Source organism: Phocoena sinus, chromosome 10 (genome assembly GCF_008692025.1).
Source record: "Phocoena sinus isolate mPhoSin1 chromosome 10, mPhoSin1.pri, whole genome shotgun sequence".
In the NCBI taxonomy this organism is placed as follows: domain Eukaryota; kingdom Metazoa; phylum Chordata; class Mammalia; order Artiodactyla; family Phocoenidae; genus Phocoena; species Phocoena sinus.
The window spans coordinates 66,711,412-66,727,029 of record NC_045772.1 but is presented as its reverse complement, the minus strand read 5'-3'; the positions used below and the strand labels follow the sequence as shown (position 1 = coordinate 66,727,029).

General features: G+C 41.5%; 1 protein-coding gene across 4 annotated transcripts in view; it reads right to left on the bottom strand.

Moving 5' to 3' along the window:
* Nucleotides 1-15,618, bottom strand: part of SLC38A1 (solute carrier family 38 member 1) — a 75,649-nt gene that overhangs the window by 38,897 nt on the left and 21,134 nt on the right. For all 4 annotated transcript variants that reach the window (XM_032646637.1, XM_032646634.1, XM_032646635.1 and 1 more), the window contains 3 exons: nucleotides 12,127-12,329; nucleotides 3,231-3,306; nucleotides 2,829-2,944 (listed from right to left, as the gene is read on the bottom strand). In XM_032646637.1, the coding sequence (XP_032502528.1) occupies nucleotides 2,829-2,944; nucleotides 3,231-3,306; nucleotides 12,127-12,245 (311 nt within the window). In that variant the 5' untranslated portion in view covers nucleotides 12,246-12,329. The remainder of the gene's footprint in view (nucleotides 1-2,828; nucleotides 2,945-3,230; nucleotides 3,307-12,126; nucleotides 12,330-15,618) is intronic.

Genomic DNA, 15,618 nt, shown 5'->3' with positions numbered 1-15,618 from the left:
ACTCAGATTATGGGAAACACAATACGACAAATGGTCCAGTTTCTTCAACAAATAAACTGTGCAGAAAAGAACAATAGAATATGGGGGAACCTATAGAGTGAAAGAGACTTAAACCACATAACAACCAATTGTAGTATATGGACCTTATTTGAGTACTGATTTAAACAATCCAATTGCTTTTGAAAAATAAGGTAAGCAGAGCAATTTAAATATTGTTTGGGTATTTGATGATATAAGGAACTGTGGTTAATTTTCTGGGTATGGCATATCATGGTTATGTTTTTACAGTCCTTATATATTAGAGAAGTACACTGAAATATTTACAGATGAAACGATGTGATGGCTGGGATTTGCTTCAAGACAATCTGGGTGAGGGGCTGACTAAACAAGCATGGTCATGAGATAAAGGGAATACAGGGATATTTTAGACTCTCTACTTGATGTCTGAAATTTTCCATAACAGAGAAAAACCATTACTAGAATCGTCAGAGAAAACAATGGAATTGTAAAACAGAAACAAAATAATATAAAAAGGGAACATTCAAAGAAAGTTTAAAAGCCCCTGTAAATAAAAAAATAATAAGAGAAATAAAACATTCAGTAAAGAGTTGGAAAAAAATTGGTGGCATATTCCAGAGAGTATAGTGAAAAACTTTAGAAATGAAAATAAAGGAAAGAATAAAGAGTTAGAGGGCTAGTCCAGAAGGTCCAAAATCTTGGTAACAGTTCCAGAAAGAGAGAAAAGAGAAAGAGAAGGAAGGAATTCATCAACACAACAATGTAAGAAAATGTCCCAGAACTGAAGACCATGAATTTCTAAAAGAAAAGATGTACCAGCTGCCTGACACAATGGAGGAAAAAAGGCACACAGCAAGACACAGCATTGAGAAACACTGGGAACAAAGAGATTTGGCAAGTGTCCAGAAAAGACAAAATAAAAACAAAAGCCCTGGCTACATAAAAAAGATGAAGAGGGCTTCCTTGGTGGCGCAGTGGTTGGGAGTCCGCCTGCTGATGCAGGGGGTGCGGGTTCGTGCCCCGGTCCAGGAAGATCCCACATGCCGCGGAGCGGCTGGGCCGTGAGCCGTGGCCGCTGAGCCTGCGCGTCCGGAGCCTGTGCTCCGCAACGGGAGAGGCCACGGCAGTGAGAGGCCCGCGTACCGCAAAAAAACAAAACAAAACAAAACAAAAACACTCTGAGCAGTTTCTGGCATAGAGTAAGAGCCACAAGAGTTGTTCTTGTTATCATCACCAAAGAAACGACTCTTTATCCTGTGTTAACATATAACTACTTGATATATTACAATAATTAAAAAGAAAGCAATCAGTGTAAAACACATGTCCAAACCAAACATATTTCCGGCTTTGGAATGACTGAACATTGTCACAGACCATAGGGTTTTGGAGGTTAACAGAGTTCTGAGATTTTTCTAGTGCAATTTCCTTGTTTCAAAGGGTAGGGAATTGAAGCTCAGAATAGCTAAGTAACTTGCTGGACTATACAGCCAATTCAGAAGAGGAGTTGAGATTAGCAGTCAGATGTTTCATGTCAATGCACTGAATTTCACAAGTGTAGCTACTCAAACTCCATCTATGGTATCGTCACAGGGTCAGAATTTCACATATACAAAAAAAGTATCACCACAGAAATATTTTATCCAACTCCTGTCATTTTACCCTAAAACCTGCCACTTGGCTCATGGCATACGTAAACAGAAAGACCACCTAGAAAGATCCAGCCGGGGCAATAAAGCGAGGAGGCTACAGTTGGGTTTACTGGTTAGGTTGACAAGAGGAAGGTAATGTATTAGATTCACTGTCCTACACAGAGTTGTTCTGATTCTAGGATGGATACCTCTAGTGGGTTTACACACAAAAGTATGAATATTAATCCCTAGTGCTGTGGACCAATATGGTGCAGCCTGGATGGGCATTTCTGATGCTTGAGTAGTGGAATGGGTAGCAATGCACTTCCATCACAGTCTTCTAAGTCTTTTTAAAGGAATAAACACAACTTGCAGGATTAGAAGACATCTTGGTCACTGCTTCCAAGGAAATGATGGATCTGGCAATGAGGACTACTGGGCAAGCCCAGCAAAGAGCGTGAGTGTCGTCAGGGGGTGAAAGCACCACTTGTTACTCCTTTGAGGTCTGAGAAATCAGGCTGGGTGGGAATTTTCCTGGTATAAATTGTATGATCTGTCTTCATCTCATTCCAACTGAAATTAAGCCCTGTGTACATTTGCAGAAAATCTCATTCAACAGTTTGAGATGAACTTATTTCAGAAGAAAATTGCCCGTTTTCTTTTCACTGAATCTCAGGGGGAAAGTACAGAATAATTTCTCATCTCTAAAACACTGAAAACGTCTATGCTTCTTGAATATTTCTTACAAACGAATTTGCAGTTACCTTTGGATATAGTACGTGTTCCACAGCTATCCAATACCAAAGTGGTGACTGGATGGATTGAACACCTCAATATTTTCACCATTTATTGATAGCTGAGATTTAAAGTGACAAGTCTAGAGTCCAAAAATACAAAAAGTGCTATTTTCAAATCTTTTATCCTTTTTGCCAGTGCTTATTTTGGTATTTTTGATTAATGAAAAGATTTTCTCCTTTTACTTTCTTATAAACATGAGGTGCTTCCTGGAAAATCATTCAAAACAAACAATATAGAAGGATGCACTGTAACTTAGCCAAGTTAGTAAAACACAGAAAGAAATAAGAACTATTTCGAAGTATTTCCAATGTCTTCTGTGTATGAACAGAAACATACAGAAAATACAGTTTTTTAAATGAAAGGTACGGCAGTGTCAACACTCACAGAAAAAGTAGGATTCCGGTATTTGCCAGGGCGAAGGCGAGTCCCAAAATCCCACTGCCCATAATGGCGTTGCTTAGGTTAAAAACAGACATGCCCAAGGAGGTTGTTCCTGGAATCTGAACAGAGACACATTAAGCAAAAGAGTCCTCAAGACAGATCATCATGCCAAAGCCTTTAAAGAAAGCACTATCAGGAACCAACAGGGAAATGAAGTTCGAGGAATCCTTTCTTAGTGGTCTAGTTACTTTTTAAAAATGGGTTTCAGGAGAAAATACATAGGCTCCGAGGAATAACCCGGTGAATAAATAGCTATGTTTTTGGTACTATGCTGGATGAACTGAACATCTGTCACAATTTATGTAATTTTAAAAAATAAGCAAACTTTATTATAATGACACTTACATAGTCATCACATTTCTTTTTTTCCAAATGGCTGTTCGTGAGACTCCTTCTACTTTCACGATCGGAAATAAACTTGCTGTAAAGAGACGTATTATGATTTAATTTCATGATAATGACTTGAAAATTTAACATCACGACTAAATGATTTATTACTTACCAAAACATCACACATAAAAAGTTATCAACCAGTTACTTAAGAGTTTATAGTCCTATTCAACCACTCTCCCTACCTCATTTTTGTTTTGTTTTGGTTTTTTTTTTGCCAGTGTTCGTTGTCCACATTCTTGTTTTACCAAATAAACTAAACGTGCTCCAAGGGCAGACACCTTGCCTCATTCCTTTTTATATCCCTCACTCTACTTAGCACAAAACAATGCAAACAGCAGGTGCTCATCTTGAGAGGAAATGAAAGACAACCATAAGTCAAAAAGAGCTATAGATTTTGAATCATTTTAATACTAATAAATTAAAACATTATATGCAATGCAAATTGTTCTCTAATGGAAAATTAGATGATGTCAAGAGTACTATAGATTGTTCTCTAGATTGTTCTCTAATGGAAAATTAGATGATGTCAAGAATACTATAAAGCTGGTATTTAAAAGAATATTGGAGGCAGGATTCCTTCTGAGCTCACATTCCTGGAGCACAAAGTTATTACATAGGAATTCCCTCCCCCCAGCAAAAAGGAAAACAACTCTTTTCCCATCACACATTCTTTCAGCACCTGCTTATATGCAAGTCACTAGACCAGGCAATGTGGGAGATATGGGGGTGTGTAATAAGTGATGCAGCAGTAGCCCACAGGAAGTTATGGTGGAGGAAGCAGGGCATATGGTCCATGGTTAGAGGCAGAGCTAGTAGGGCTTAAAGCAAGCATGGGCTTCAGAACGTGAGTTCAAATTCTCACTTGCTCTGAGGGCCTGAGTATGCTACCCCAGTTTCCTGATCTGTGAAACGGGAACGACGCTATTATATTATCTCATAGTGTTACTGGGAGAATTAAATGAGAGTACATGTAAAACATCAGTACAGCTCCAGGCACAGAGGAAGAGCAACACGTGGGAAAGGTTCAGACAGGGTGAATGGAGTACAGTATACACAAATATACAGAAGGAGGAATTCAGAATGCTCTAAGGACCAGCAAATACATTCGGGATTAATATCAGAACTTTAAGTGCTATTGTCAAAGAAAAGTCTATTCATAAGCAAACTGCTACATGTATTAGTTAAGACATGTTAGGGGTGCTTTTCGGCTCTCCTTCTGGAAATTTTATTATCTGGTCTAAGTAAGAAATAATCAGTGCGTTTTCCACTAATAAATATAAAGCCACTTGAATTGGACTATCTTAAAGAGGCATATATCTTTAAACTATACATTATATTTTCATATGCTTTTTTTTTTTTGCGGTACGCGGGCCTCTCACTGTTGTGGCCTCTCCCGTTGCGGAGCACAGGCTCTGGACGCGCAGGCTCAGCGGCCATGGCTCACGGGCCCAGCCGCTCCGCGGCATGTGGGATCCTCCCGGACCGGGGCACGAACCCGTGTCCCCTGCATCGGCAGGCGGACTCTCAACCACTGCGCCACCAGGGAAGCCCTCATATGATGCTTTTTTCTAATGAGGCTATATTTCACCATAAACCATGTTTTAATGAAAGATATATATCATTAATGTTGGTTTTATTTGTCTACCGTTTACATCTTTAATCCATATTCTTCGGGTCTGCATTATTTCGCCAGGAGAAACCAAAGCCAGGCAACATAGATACTATGAACTTGCCCTGAGGCCACCACCTGGTATGAGCGGCGCAGCCTGCGGTTTATTTCCTTCCGCATCTGCCTTTGCCTAGGACCTGTCCAGTGACTGTCAGAGATGAAAAGGAAGTGAAGAAAACCTTGGTCTCCTTAAACCCAGGGCCTGACATTCCAGCTGAGGAGAGACCAGACCAGCTAACACCAGAATAGGAACATCAGGCCATGCAAAATGGAGATGAGATAAGGAAGCCAGAGAAGGAAAAACCATTACTGGGTGGGATTAGCCCGAGGAAACTAAAGGGCCGAGGCCTGAGAAACAGCATTGCAGGGTCTTAGCAAGAGAATGACATAATGAAAGCTGTGTCTTTGGAGACCCATCTGGCAGTTCTCTAACCTTGGCTCTTCTTTTGCCCTTAACATTTTAAATCTTTCCCAAGAACTGAGGTTTACAGATCTGGCTGGAGAGGGACCGGGAGAGCAGCCTTCTTTTTCACCCAGGCGGCCCAAGGAAATGGGGGTGCTGGACTTCCCAAACTGAAATTGACTCATATTTAGTGTGGCTGTTAAATAAAAGACTGTATACAATCAGGCTAATTTTAACAATCAACTCAAGTCTACCAAATCATTATCCAGAAGGTCCCCTGTTTGCCTTTCTTGCAGAGAGACTTGCTTTTCAAAGAGAATCTCCATCGTTTTTAAATTAAGGGGAAAGCCCCGAACGTTTTCAAATAAACTAAACCAAACACCAGTAAACCTCCTATTATGGCAGATCTAAGTTCCTGGCCTGCCAATGCTCCCCAGACTTGCGGCAGAAGACTGATAGAGAAGAACCGGATCAAAGGCACCTGGATGCAGGGGCATTCAACAGGGTCAAACACTGCAACGGAAGGGGAGGAAGAAGAGGCCCCTGCATGCTTGCCAGCTCTCTGCGGCAGCGTGTCTGCAGGATGAGAATAATGCAAGTGACCTGCAGAGCTGTTGTGATTAGTAACCATGAAAAAGCACATTAAAACACGTAGTGCTTTGAGTGCTTCCCGATTCTGCCTCTTTCTGTCTACTTTCTACAGCAAGACATAATAGGTTTTCCCAAAAATCTTCACTGGTGCTCCCACTGAAAAAGTTTCGAGTCCAAACTGCTCGCCCTGCAAATTCCAGGTACTGCTGAATTTGATTTTGCCTCACTGTTCAGTCTTAGCTCCCCCTGCTCTTCCAAATGGTCTTCCCAAGAGGCGGTGAGGATCAAGATAAGACCAGGGCATTCTGAGAATAGAGGCTGAGAAACAAGTACCGCTAGGAATCCACCCTCCCCTCAAGAGACCCTCCATCCTCCTCTCTGCCAATGCCTTCCTGCCCGTTCACAACCCTCAGCCTCCATGAGTCTGCTGATGTTCTGGTTTGAACGCAGTTTTCGGACTCTGATCTATTTACGATTTTTCTGTAGCACAGACTGTGGCACTAAGCTCATCTGGCATCCAGAGTGGTGGTGTCATGTTCTCACTCCCTTAGCTCCTCCTTCTATGTACCTGCTCATGTGTTAGCAACTCAGAGGAACCCTCCGTAAACCAAATGCGCCTCTTCCATTGAGGAACTAGGGAGTAGCTTAGGCTGCAGGGAAATCTCGCTCAGTAAGAACAGAGTACTCAGATAAAGCCTCTGTATTCTCTTTACGGTATTTCAACTTTTTCTTCTGCCTTTCGATCTTTGCTTTGTATTTCTGCAAACTTTTTTTTAAAACAAAATAAAACCAAACTTTTTTTTTTTGTAATGGAAAAGTCCATTTATAATAACTAGGTCAAGCAGCTTACCACAAGTTTCTGTTATCTCACCATTTTAAAAATGCAATTTCATGTTAAAAAGCACTGACCTCTGGCAAAGACCTCTTTATTGACTTAAAAATGCACTATTGGAGAAGGTGCCTTTGACATGAGGTCTTGGGAATGATAAAAGTATGATTAAAAAAGCATTTTCAGTGGGTCGTTCTGTACCCATAAAGCAGAATCTGATCAACTCTTAGGTAGCCAATTGTTCTGTGAACAAAACAAAACAAAAATCTACAGTGGCTGTCATGCTGACCTTCAACAGACAAAGCCTTAAAAAGGATGTAGGCGTTACACTGAGGTAGTGTGAAGGGAGACAAGCAATATAGAGCAGTTATTTGAAGCCAAAAATCAATCAACAACAATCCAGTTAAGGATGGGTTGTACAATGGGAAGATAATCTTCCTATTTTAATCTCTACCAATCAGGTTCTCACTAGGTTACAGTGTTCCATTGGAAGATTTATAACACAAAAGAGATGAGTGGTTGAACTTAAATGACCTTTCCTAGCTCTTTCCCTGAAACTAACAGTCTATAAAAAAGGAAAAGAGAAAAGGAGGAAAGAAGCATGTAACTGAGAGACTGGAAAACATGAAAGAATTAAAGAAATAGGCATTTAAAGAGAAGACTGAGAGGTGAGAAAAGCCTTATCTGGTGGATAAACTCTACCCAAAATAGGAGAAAACAGATTTTCGTTGTAGCAGGAGCAATTAAAGCCAGGGAAGAATTTTCTGAAATGAAAACTGAATATGCGAAGAAGTTATGGTATCTTCTTCCCTAAGGTATAGAAAAGACATTAGAAGAAGAGAAGGGGTAACTTTTCAAGGGTCCTCCCGATGATACAAATGTAGTTCATGAACTCCGGAAGACATACGGGGACCAAGGAAAAAAAAAGGCTGATGTAAGGTGTAGTGACAAGAGTTCCTCATTAAGAAATACCTTAATGAAAGACTCTCAAATTTTGTTAGAAGCTTCCTGGGTCATAACAACAATAACTATTCATGGAGATTAGGGCAACAGTAGATAAATATTAAAATATGTGAATATTTGCCTGGCTACAGCTAGGATAATCTATTAATATTTCAACGACTTTAAGATAACTATAACCAACAATCATCCCAAACCTAAAACAGTATTATTAGTCCTTGGGTGCAGAAGAAAGAAGTGCTTGCCAAAGAAAGAGGATTGCACGTTTACTGTTAGAGACTTGCCTCGTACTAAAAGACTTACTCTTGCCAGACACCGTGTCAAGTGCTTTACATGAGTTTTCTCATCTCTTTTCACAATAATTGCATGTGATTAGTACTATTTTTAGCTCCATTTTGGAAAAATTAAGTAACTTGACCAAAGTTACATTATAACTAAATTGCTGAGCCAGGATTTGAACCTAAGCGGGCTGATGGTACAGCCTGAGTCCTTAACCTACAAACAGCATTGCATTTAATATTCCCCAACAATCCCAGGAGGTCAGGTATTATTTTTATCCCTGTGTTACAGGGATGGAACTAAGGCTTAAAGTACAAGATCACACAAGACCTATGGATGGAGCCAGGATTCAATATAAGTTGAAATCCAAACCATGCACTTAACTGCTCTCTCTGTCTGTCTCTGTCTCTTTCTTTCATTTAACAAATACTTTGTAATGCCTGCCCTGCTCCAGGCACTATTACCATATCATTACAAGGTACAAGAGATATAAAAATGATTAAGATGGGTCCTTCTCTCAAGAAGCCCACGTCTAGAAGAATGTCTAGAGCTCATTACTCAAAATGTGGTCCATGGACCAGCTGTAAGGGCATCACCTGGAAGCTTGTGAGAAATTAGAATCTCAGGCCCGGTACCAGAGCTACTGAGTCAGAACCTGCATGTTGACAAGGTTTCCAGGTGTTTCACATGCACATTAAATGTCAGCAGTACTGGCCCAGTGGACATTTCAAAAGGCTTTGCTTTGTAAAGCAATTATACTCCAACAAAGATGTTAAAAAAAAAAAAAAAGGCTTTGCTCTTCCAGGTATAGGTTTCTGTGACTACAACCCACAAATTAGGGCATGAAATAAGACAACTGAACTGGAATAAGAGCAGGTGTCCTAATGCCCAAATGGCTCTACTCTATTTTTTTTCTTTTTTGTGGTACGCGGGCCTCTCACTGCTGTGGCCTCTCCCGTTGCGGAGCACAGGCTCCGGACGCGCAGGCTCAGCGGCCATGGCTCACGGGCCCAGCTGCTCCGCGGCATGTGGGATCTTCCCGGACCGGGGCACGAACCCGTGTCTCCTGAATCGGCAGGCGGACTCTCAACCACTGCGCCACCAGGGAAGCCCCTCTACTCTATTTTTAACTAAACTTAATAAAATGATTCTTAAGGTATCCTAGTAGGGAGTTTCCAGGCAAAGCTATCAGTTATATGCCAGCTAATGAGAAGTCAACATTTGTTTTCAACATTTTCTCTAGCTTCCTAAAAAAAGGCACTGTTACCTAGAAGTTCACTGTTTTGGGAGATGGTTTTCCTAGATTCATATAATTGGGCTTACCTTCCTCCCACCAATGTGAAAAAGCTAACAGAAGAGTCAGAAGTATTAGGTGTAGCTTTGCAGAAATCACGGGTGTGTGTGTGTGTGTGTGTGGGTGTCTTCTTTGATTTTTATTTACCTTTTTGGCTTCATGCTGTAATATGTTGTTTTTAAATTTTCATTGTTCTAGAGCCAGAAATGAAGCAAAATTCATAAACCATGTCAATGAAAGAGGAGAGATAAAATAAAGCAATAAACGCATCACACCACACTTGTGACAGTGGAACCAAATTCCAAAAAACAGAAGGCTGTACAGTCCATGTCTTAGTCATGGTCTCTGGGGAAGTGAGCTCCCCTGGCAGGCACCCCAAGGGGCGAGAAGGGGTGCCTCCCCCTACCGCAAGAGGTTATCACCTCCCAAACAATACTTTTTCTTAGTAAAACTTTTAAATATCAAGTTCAGATCTTAAGCTGAATATTATAAAAGACTCTCATTTTAAGGTCCTCAAGGTTTACACTGCTTTGGGAATGAAGCTTTGTTATAAACCTAAAATGTGCTAATTGTGAAATAGCTGGAATCCCATCCACCACCGTTAACTGCAGGTCAGCAGTGACTACAGAACACCCCAGGGGCCCAGAGCAGAAAATAGCACTGGTAGAGTTTAGCAGAGTTTAATTGACAGTAGAGACTATCTTTCTCATTCACGCCCAAGCAGTTTAATCAGAGGCAGCAGGACAGAGAGGAAAGACAGGGATTTCAGACAGACCTGTGTGTGCCCTTGAGCAAGTTATTTTATTTCTCTGAGCCTCCATTTTCTTATGGTACACTGAATTTTTAAATTTTCCTTATTTGCAAAAGAATACATTGAATGATGTTATAAGGATAAGTGGTAATATATGTAATCACACCTGGCACTCAAGAAATGGTAGTTATTCTTAATAATTACACAGAAAGGTGGTTGAGAGTCCGCCTGCCGATGCAGGGGACACGGGTTCGTGCCCCGGTCCGGGAAGATCCCACATGCCGCGGAGCGGCTGGGCCCGTGAGCCATGGCCGCTGAGGCTGCGCGTCCGGAGCCTGTGCTCCGCAATGGGAGAGGCCACAACAGTGAGAGGCCCGCGTACCACAAAAAAAGAAAAAAAAAAAAATTACACGGAAAAGGTGAAAGAAGCAAACTTGAGTTCAACAATAAGAAGTATCACATGGTGAATGATACTTGGATGGCAACGAGGAAGTATTTGGGTTGGAGACTTAACCTCTGAGAATACATAAGGAAGAGTACAAGGAGGAGGGGCAGGGCTGAAACTTCTGAGTGTCTGTAAATGATGGCAGCCCAGTCAATTACACATTGTATCAGAATGCAGAGCAGATTATCAGAAATGATTTCTGTGAAGATGCCTGGTTAGCTGACATAATGTTTTCATCTTCCTCCCAATTTCCTTTTGACCCCGCTCCCGCAAGCGTAGCATGGCTGGTGTTCTAGTAAGTAGTCCCCGTATATTCCACTCTCTCCTCCCAGCCTTTTAGGAGGCCTTAGGCTTCAAACAAACCTCACAACTAACTCCCAAGCTGGAAAGCTTCCTGCTAAGGGATCCATATAAGCTGGCTGTAAAATCAGAAGGTCAGAATTTGCAGCAACATGGATGGACCTAGAGAGATTATCACACTAAGTGAAGTAAGTCGGAAAGAGAAAGATAAATTCCATACGATATCACTTACATGTGGAATCTAAAATATGACACAAATGAACTTATCTACGACACAGAAACAGACTCACAGACACGTGGTTGCCAGTGGGAAGGGGGTGTGGGAGGGATGGATTGAGAGTTTGGGGTTAGCAGATGCAAACTATTATATATAGAATGGATAAACAACAAGGTCCTACTGTATAGCACAGGGAACTACATTCAATATCCTGTGATAAACCATAATGGAAAAGAATATGAAAAAGAATATATATATATATGGATAACTGAATCACTTTGCTATACACCAGAAAATAACACAATGTAAGTCAACTATATTTCAATAAAATACATTTTTTAAAATAATTAAAAGATAAAATCAGAAGGTCAGAGAATGCCCCAAATCATTAAAAAAAAAAAAAAAAAAAAAAGATATTTGGTCCTACTCTTGTAACTTAAGAAACACAGGACCCAAGGGTTGGAAGGACTTGCTGAGGTCACAGCTAAGGGTGAGAGCTGCCAGGCCAGCATTCTTCCGACCCGCCCCCTACCTCCCCTCACTCACTGTATCTCTTCTTTTCTTTCTCTTTCATGTACTATATCTCCGTTTCATGAACTGTTTCATCTACTATTTCTCATAGAGCCATTTGGCTCTGTGTTATTATTACTTAAAATCCATATTACAAACGATGCTTGTAGTGACGTATTTGTCATTTTAACATGGGAACATTGACAAATGCGACTTTGACCATTCCTTGATTAACATGTGTGCAAGGCCAGATGACTGTAGTACACATTCAGATATGGCACGCAGTGAAATTCCAACAGTTGGTCTGATTCATAAACACAGAGCTTTTGAAAAGTTCGGGCTGGTTGTGGTCCAATGTATTTATACATTTTTATTAGACTCAATTGAAAGATTTGAAAGGATGAATAAATTACTTTCCTATTTGCTTCATCTGCTGTTGCAGACGATGCCCAACAGATGTCACATATGAAATTCAAATTACATCTTCAAATGGAGCATAACTTTAGTAATGAATAATTCAAGAGAATAACTGAAAACCAGAATGATATTTTAGAGACATTTCTTTCATTGGAGAGAAACTGTTCGTGGAAAAATACTCACCTATTTATCTGACCATTTTCTACCTCGGTGAAATCATTGGAATCATTGCTAATGTTATCATCTTCGGGCACTGTCATGTTTTGCAATTCAGTTAATTCGAGTCCACTTTTGAAATGCATGTTTAGAAAGTACCTGTCGTCCGAATCCTCCTTTTCTGAGTGTATTTACAAATGGATAGCAGCAAAAATATAAGGTTCACACCCCTAAAATACAACACAAGGAAAAATAATTAAACATACGAATATCACCACTGATTACGCATAAGCTATTACACACAAATGCTTTGCTGATAACATAACTTTTACATTTTGCTATTCAAAGCATTAAAGCAATCTTGGTACGTCAAGTTATAGAGGCTGTAAATTTTCTGTCTTTCATAAATCTTCCTCCATTTTTAACTATAAAATGAGTCATGTCCCATAATCTTTATGCTCACGTTCATAGGAATGCCATGTGATCTGTAGGCAAGAGAGATGCCCTTTTATGAAGCAGTGTGTTTAAAAGGAAAGCGAATAGGTTATTTTAATGTGTCAGACCACAGGGCACACATATAGCTGGGTACAGACTGAACAGGCACAAAAGCACGTCTGATTTAGCAATCCCAGTTTAATAAAAATGCAAATCCTCAATAAATGGCATCATGCAGGATCAACCACCCAACCTGGAGGTCAAGCAGCAAAGGACATATCTGTGTTTTGAAATTTAGCAAACCGTTTATCCATCAACTGCAAGAGATTAAATCAGTCTCTTCAGTGAAATCACTCCATGTCAGGGAGTTAGGGAATTAAAAACTCATACTCAGGGGATTTAGGTTAATCCACCTGAAACTGTATTTCCTCACAGAAATGAAAGACTTGCCGAGTCCACATTTCCTCCCACATGGATGACTGTGATTTAAATTTCTAAGTGGTCACCAATAATATATAAGGGGGTAAAGAGTTTCAGACACACAACATCACAAATCAAAAAGCAGGTGGCAACAGAGGTATGGTACTGTGATTTATTATAAAGAAGACATATTTGGTCTTCGTTCCTATTTCTGGTTCACAGGTCCCCAAACCCTTAGAATTTCCTAAGTGTTGAGGGGGATAAATGTCTTTTGGTATATTAATGAGGTGACTTTGGGAAAGCACCTACGGATGGGGGCTGGTTGCCAGTGGAGCCAAACATGTGATTAGAGGGTTGGAACTTTTAGCCCCACCCCGTGATTTCCGGGGAGAGGAGACAGGCCAGATCTTGAATCAATCACTAGTGGCCAATGAGTTCATCAATCATGCCTATGTAATGAAGCCTCCATAAAAAGCAAAAAAAGGAGGAGGTTCAAAGAATATCCATACTAGGGACCCAGAACTCCACCCCGTACTGGGCACCCAGCTCCACAAGGACTGAAGCTCCTGTGTTGAGGACCTCGCCCTGTGTATCTCTACATCTGGCTGTTGATTTGTATCCTCTGAGATCTTTTGGAATAAATGGGTCACCTAGTGAGTAAATGGGTTTTCCTGAGTTCTGTGAGCTGTTCTGGCAAATTAATGGAACCCAAGGAGGGGGTCATGGGAACCTCTAATCTATGGCCAGTCAGTCAGGAGCAAAGGCAATATAACCTGGGCTTGTGACTGGTGTCTGAAGTGAAGGGCAGCCTTGTGGCATGGAGCCCTTGACCCGTAGAATCTCATTCTATCTACCAGTGGACAGTGTCAGAATTGAGTTGACAATTGCGGGTGTGGGGAAGCCTACACACACAACACACACACGTTGGAAATAGGTCCAGGAACCCTTTTAAGAGGTAAATGCAACTTCAAAAGTAAGGCCTGTAACGGTATAGGCGCCTCACTAAGATAATCTCAGGGAGGCAATGGGGATCATGGAATGAAGCAGAATGTCAGCGAGATCTTTTTTTTAACCTCGAATGGATGCTCCATCTTGGATGATGTTTTGATATTTTTGTCTGATCCGGAATTCCATAAGATAACTGTAACCTAGTTAAGAGTCAAAGCTCCAATGTGCCCATCTAAGCATCCTAGTATATCCGAAGAAGCATTTTGCTAACTGATAATATCTTCAGGACCCCTAGAAAGTACCCTAGAATGATACTTCTTTAAGAATTTCCTTCCTCTCAACCTAGGGCCAAGACGGGAATAAAGACGCAGACCTACTAGAGAATGGACTTGAGGACACGGGGAGGGGTAAGGGTAAGCTGGGACAAAGTGATTGAGTGGCATGGACATATATATACTACCAAATGTAAAACAGATAGCTAGTGGGAAGCAGCTGCATAGCACAGGGAGATCAGCTAGGTGCTTTGTGACCACCTAGAGGGGTGGGATAGGGAGGGTGGGAGGGAGACGCAAGAGGGAAGAGATATGGGAACATATGTATATGTATAGCTGATTCACTTTGTTATAAAGCAGAAACTAACACACCATTGTAAAGCAATTATACCCCAATAAAGATGTTAAAAAAAAAAAAAAAAAAAACAGATAGCTAGTGGGAAGCAGCTGCATAGCACAGGGAGATCAGCTAGGTGCTTTGTGACCACCTAGAGGGGTGGGATAGGGAGGGTGGGAGGGAGACGCAAGAGGGAAGAGATATGGGAACATATGTATATGTATAGCTGATTCACTTTGTTACAAAGCAGAAACTAACACACCATTGTAAAGCAATTATACTCCAATAAAGATGTTAAAAAAAAAAAAAAAAAAGAATTTCCTTCTTCTCTTCCCCACAGCTAGGGCCCACCTTACTCCTTTCCATTCACACCGTCTCCTGTCTAGAATGAATCTTCCCTGGTTCCAGGATCCTTTACAGCTTCCACAAGATAAATACTGTCTAATACCTCAGATTCCAGGAGCCTCACCCTTCCTGCAGGGCAGGGCCTCTCCTGGAAAGCAGGAAGCCAGGATGGGAGATTGGAGCTCCCCGAACTCCTGGTCTAAGGCTAACCTGGCAGCTCAGGGCTGATTCTTCCAGCTAGGGTGGTAGTGCTGGAGCCTGGGCCATGACTAATTGCTTTTAGTGTCTTCACACAGCAGCAGCATTTACAGCCTGTCTTTACTTTGCAAAAGTTGAAGTGCATCAGAAAGGTTAAACCCCCTTGTCACCCCCTGGCCCCCTGTGAAGAAAGCTGCACAAATGGACTGGGCTGGGTAACCCCTAGGAGTCTTGGCACACGGCCTCTTGCCTGTATGACTCCCTCAGAGGCCACTGAAGTGATACCATAGGGCTGCTAGAAAGTTCACTCAGTGGGGACTTCCCTGGTGGTCCAGTGGTAAAGAATACGCCTTACAGTGCAGGGGACAGGGTTCGATCCCTGGTCAGGGAACTAAGATCCCACATGCCACGGGGCAACTAAGCCTGCGCGCTACAACTACTGAGCTTGCGTGCCTCAACTAGAGTCTGCGTGCCGCAAACTACAGAGCCCACGTGCTCTAGAACCCGCGCCCCACAACTAGAGAAGAGAAAGCCTGCACGCCACAACTAGAGAGGAGCCCGCGC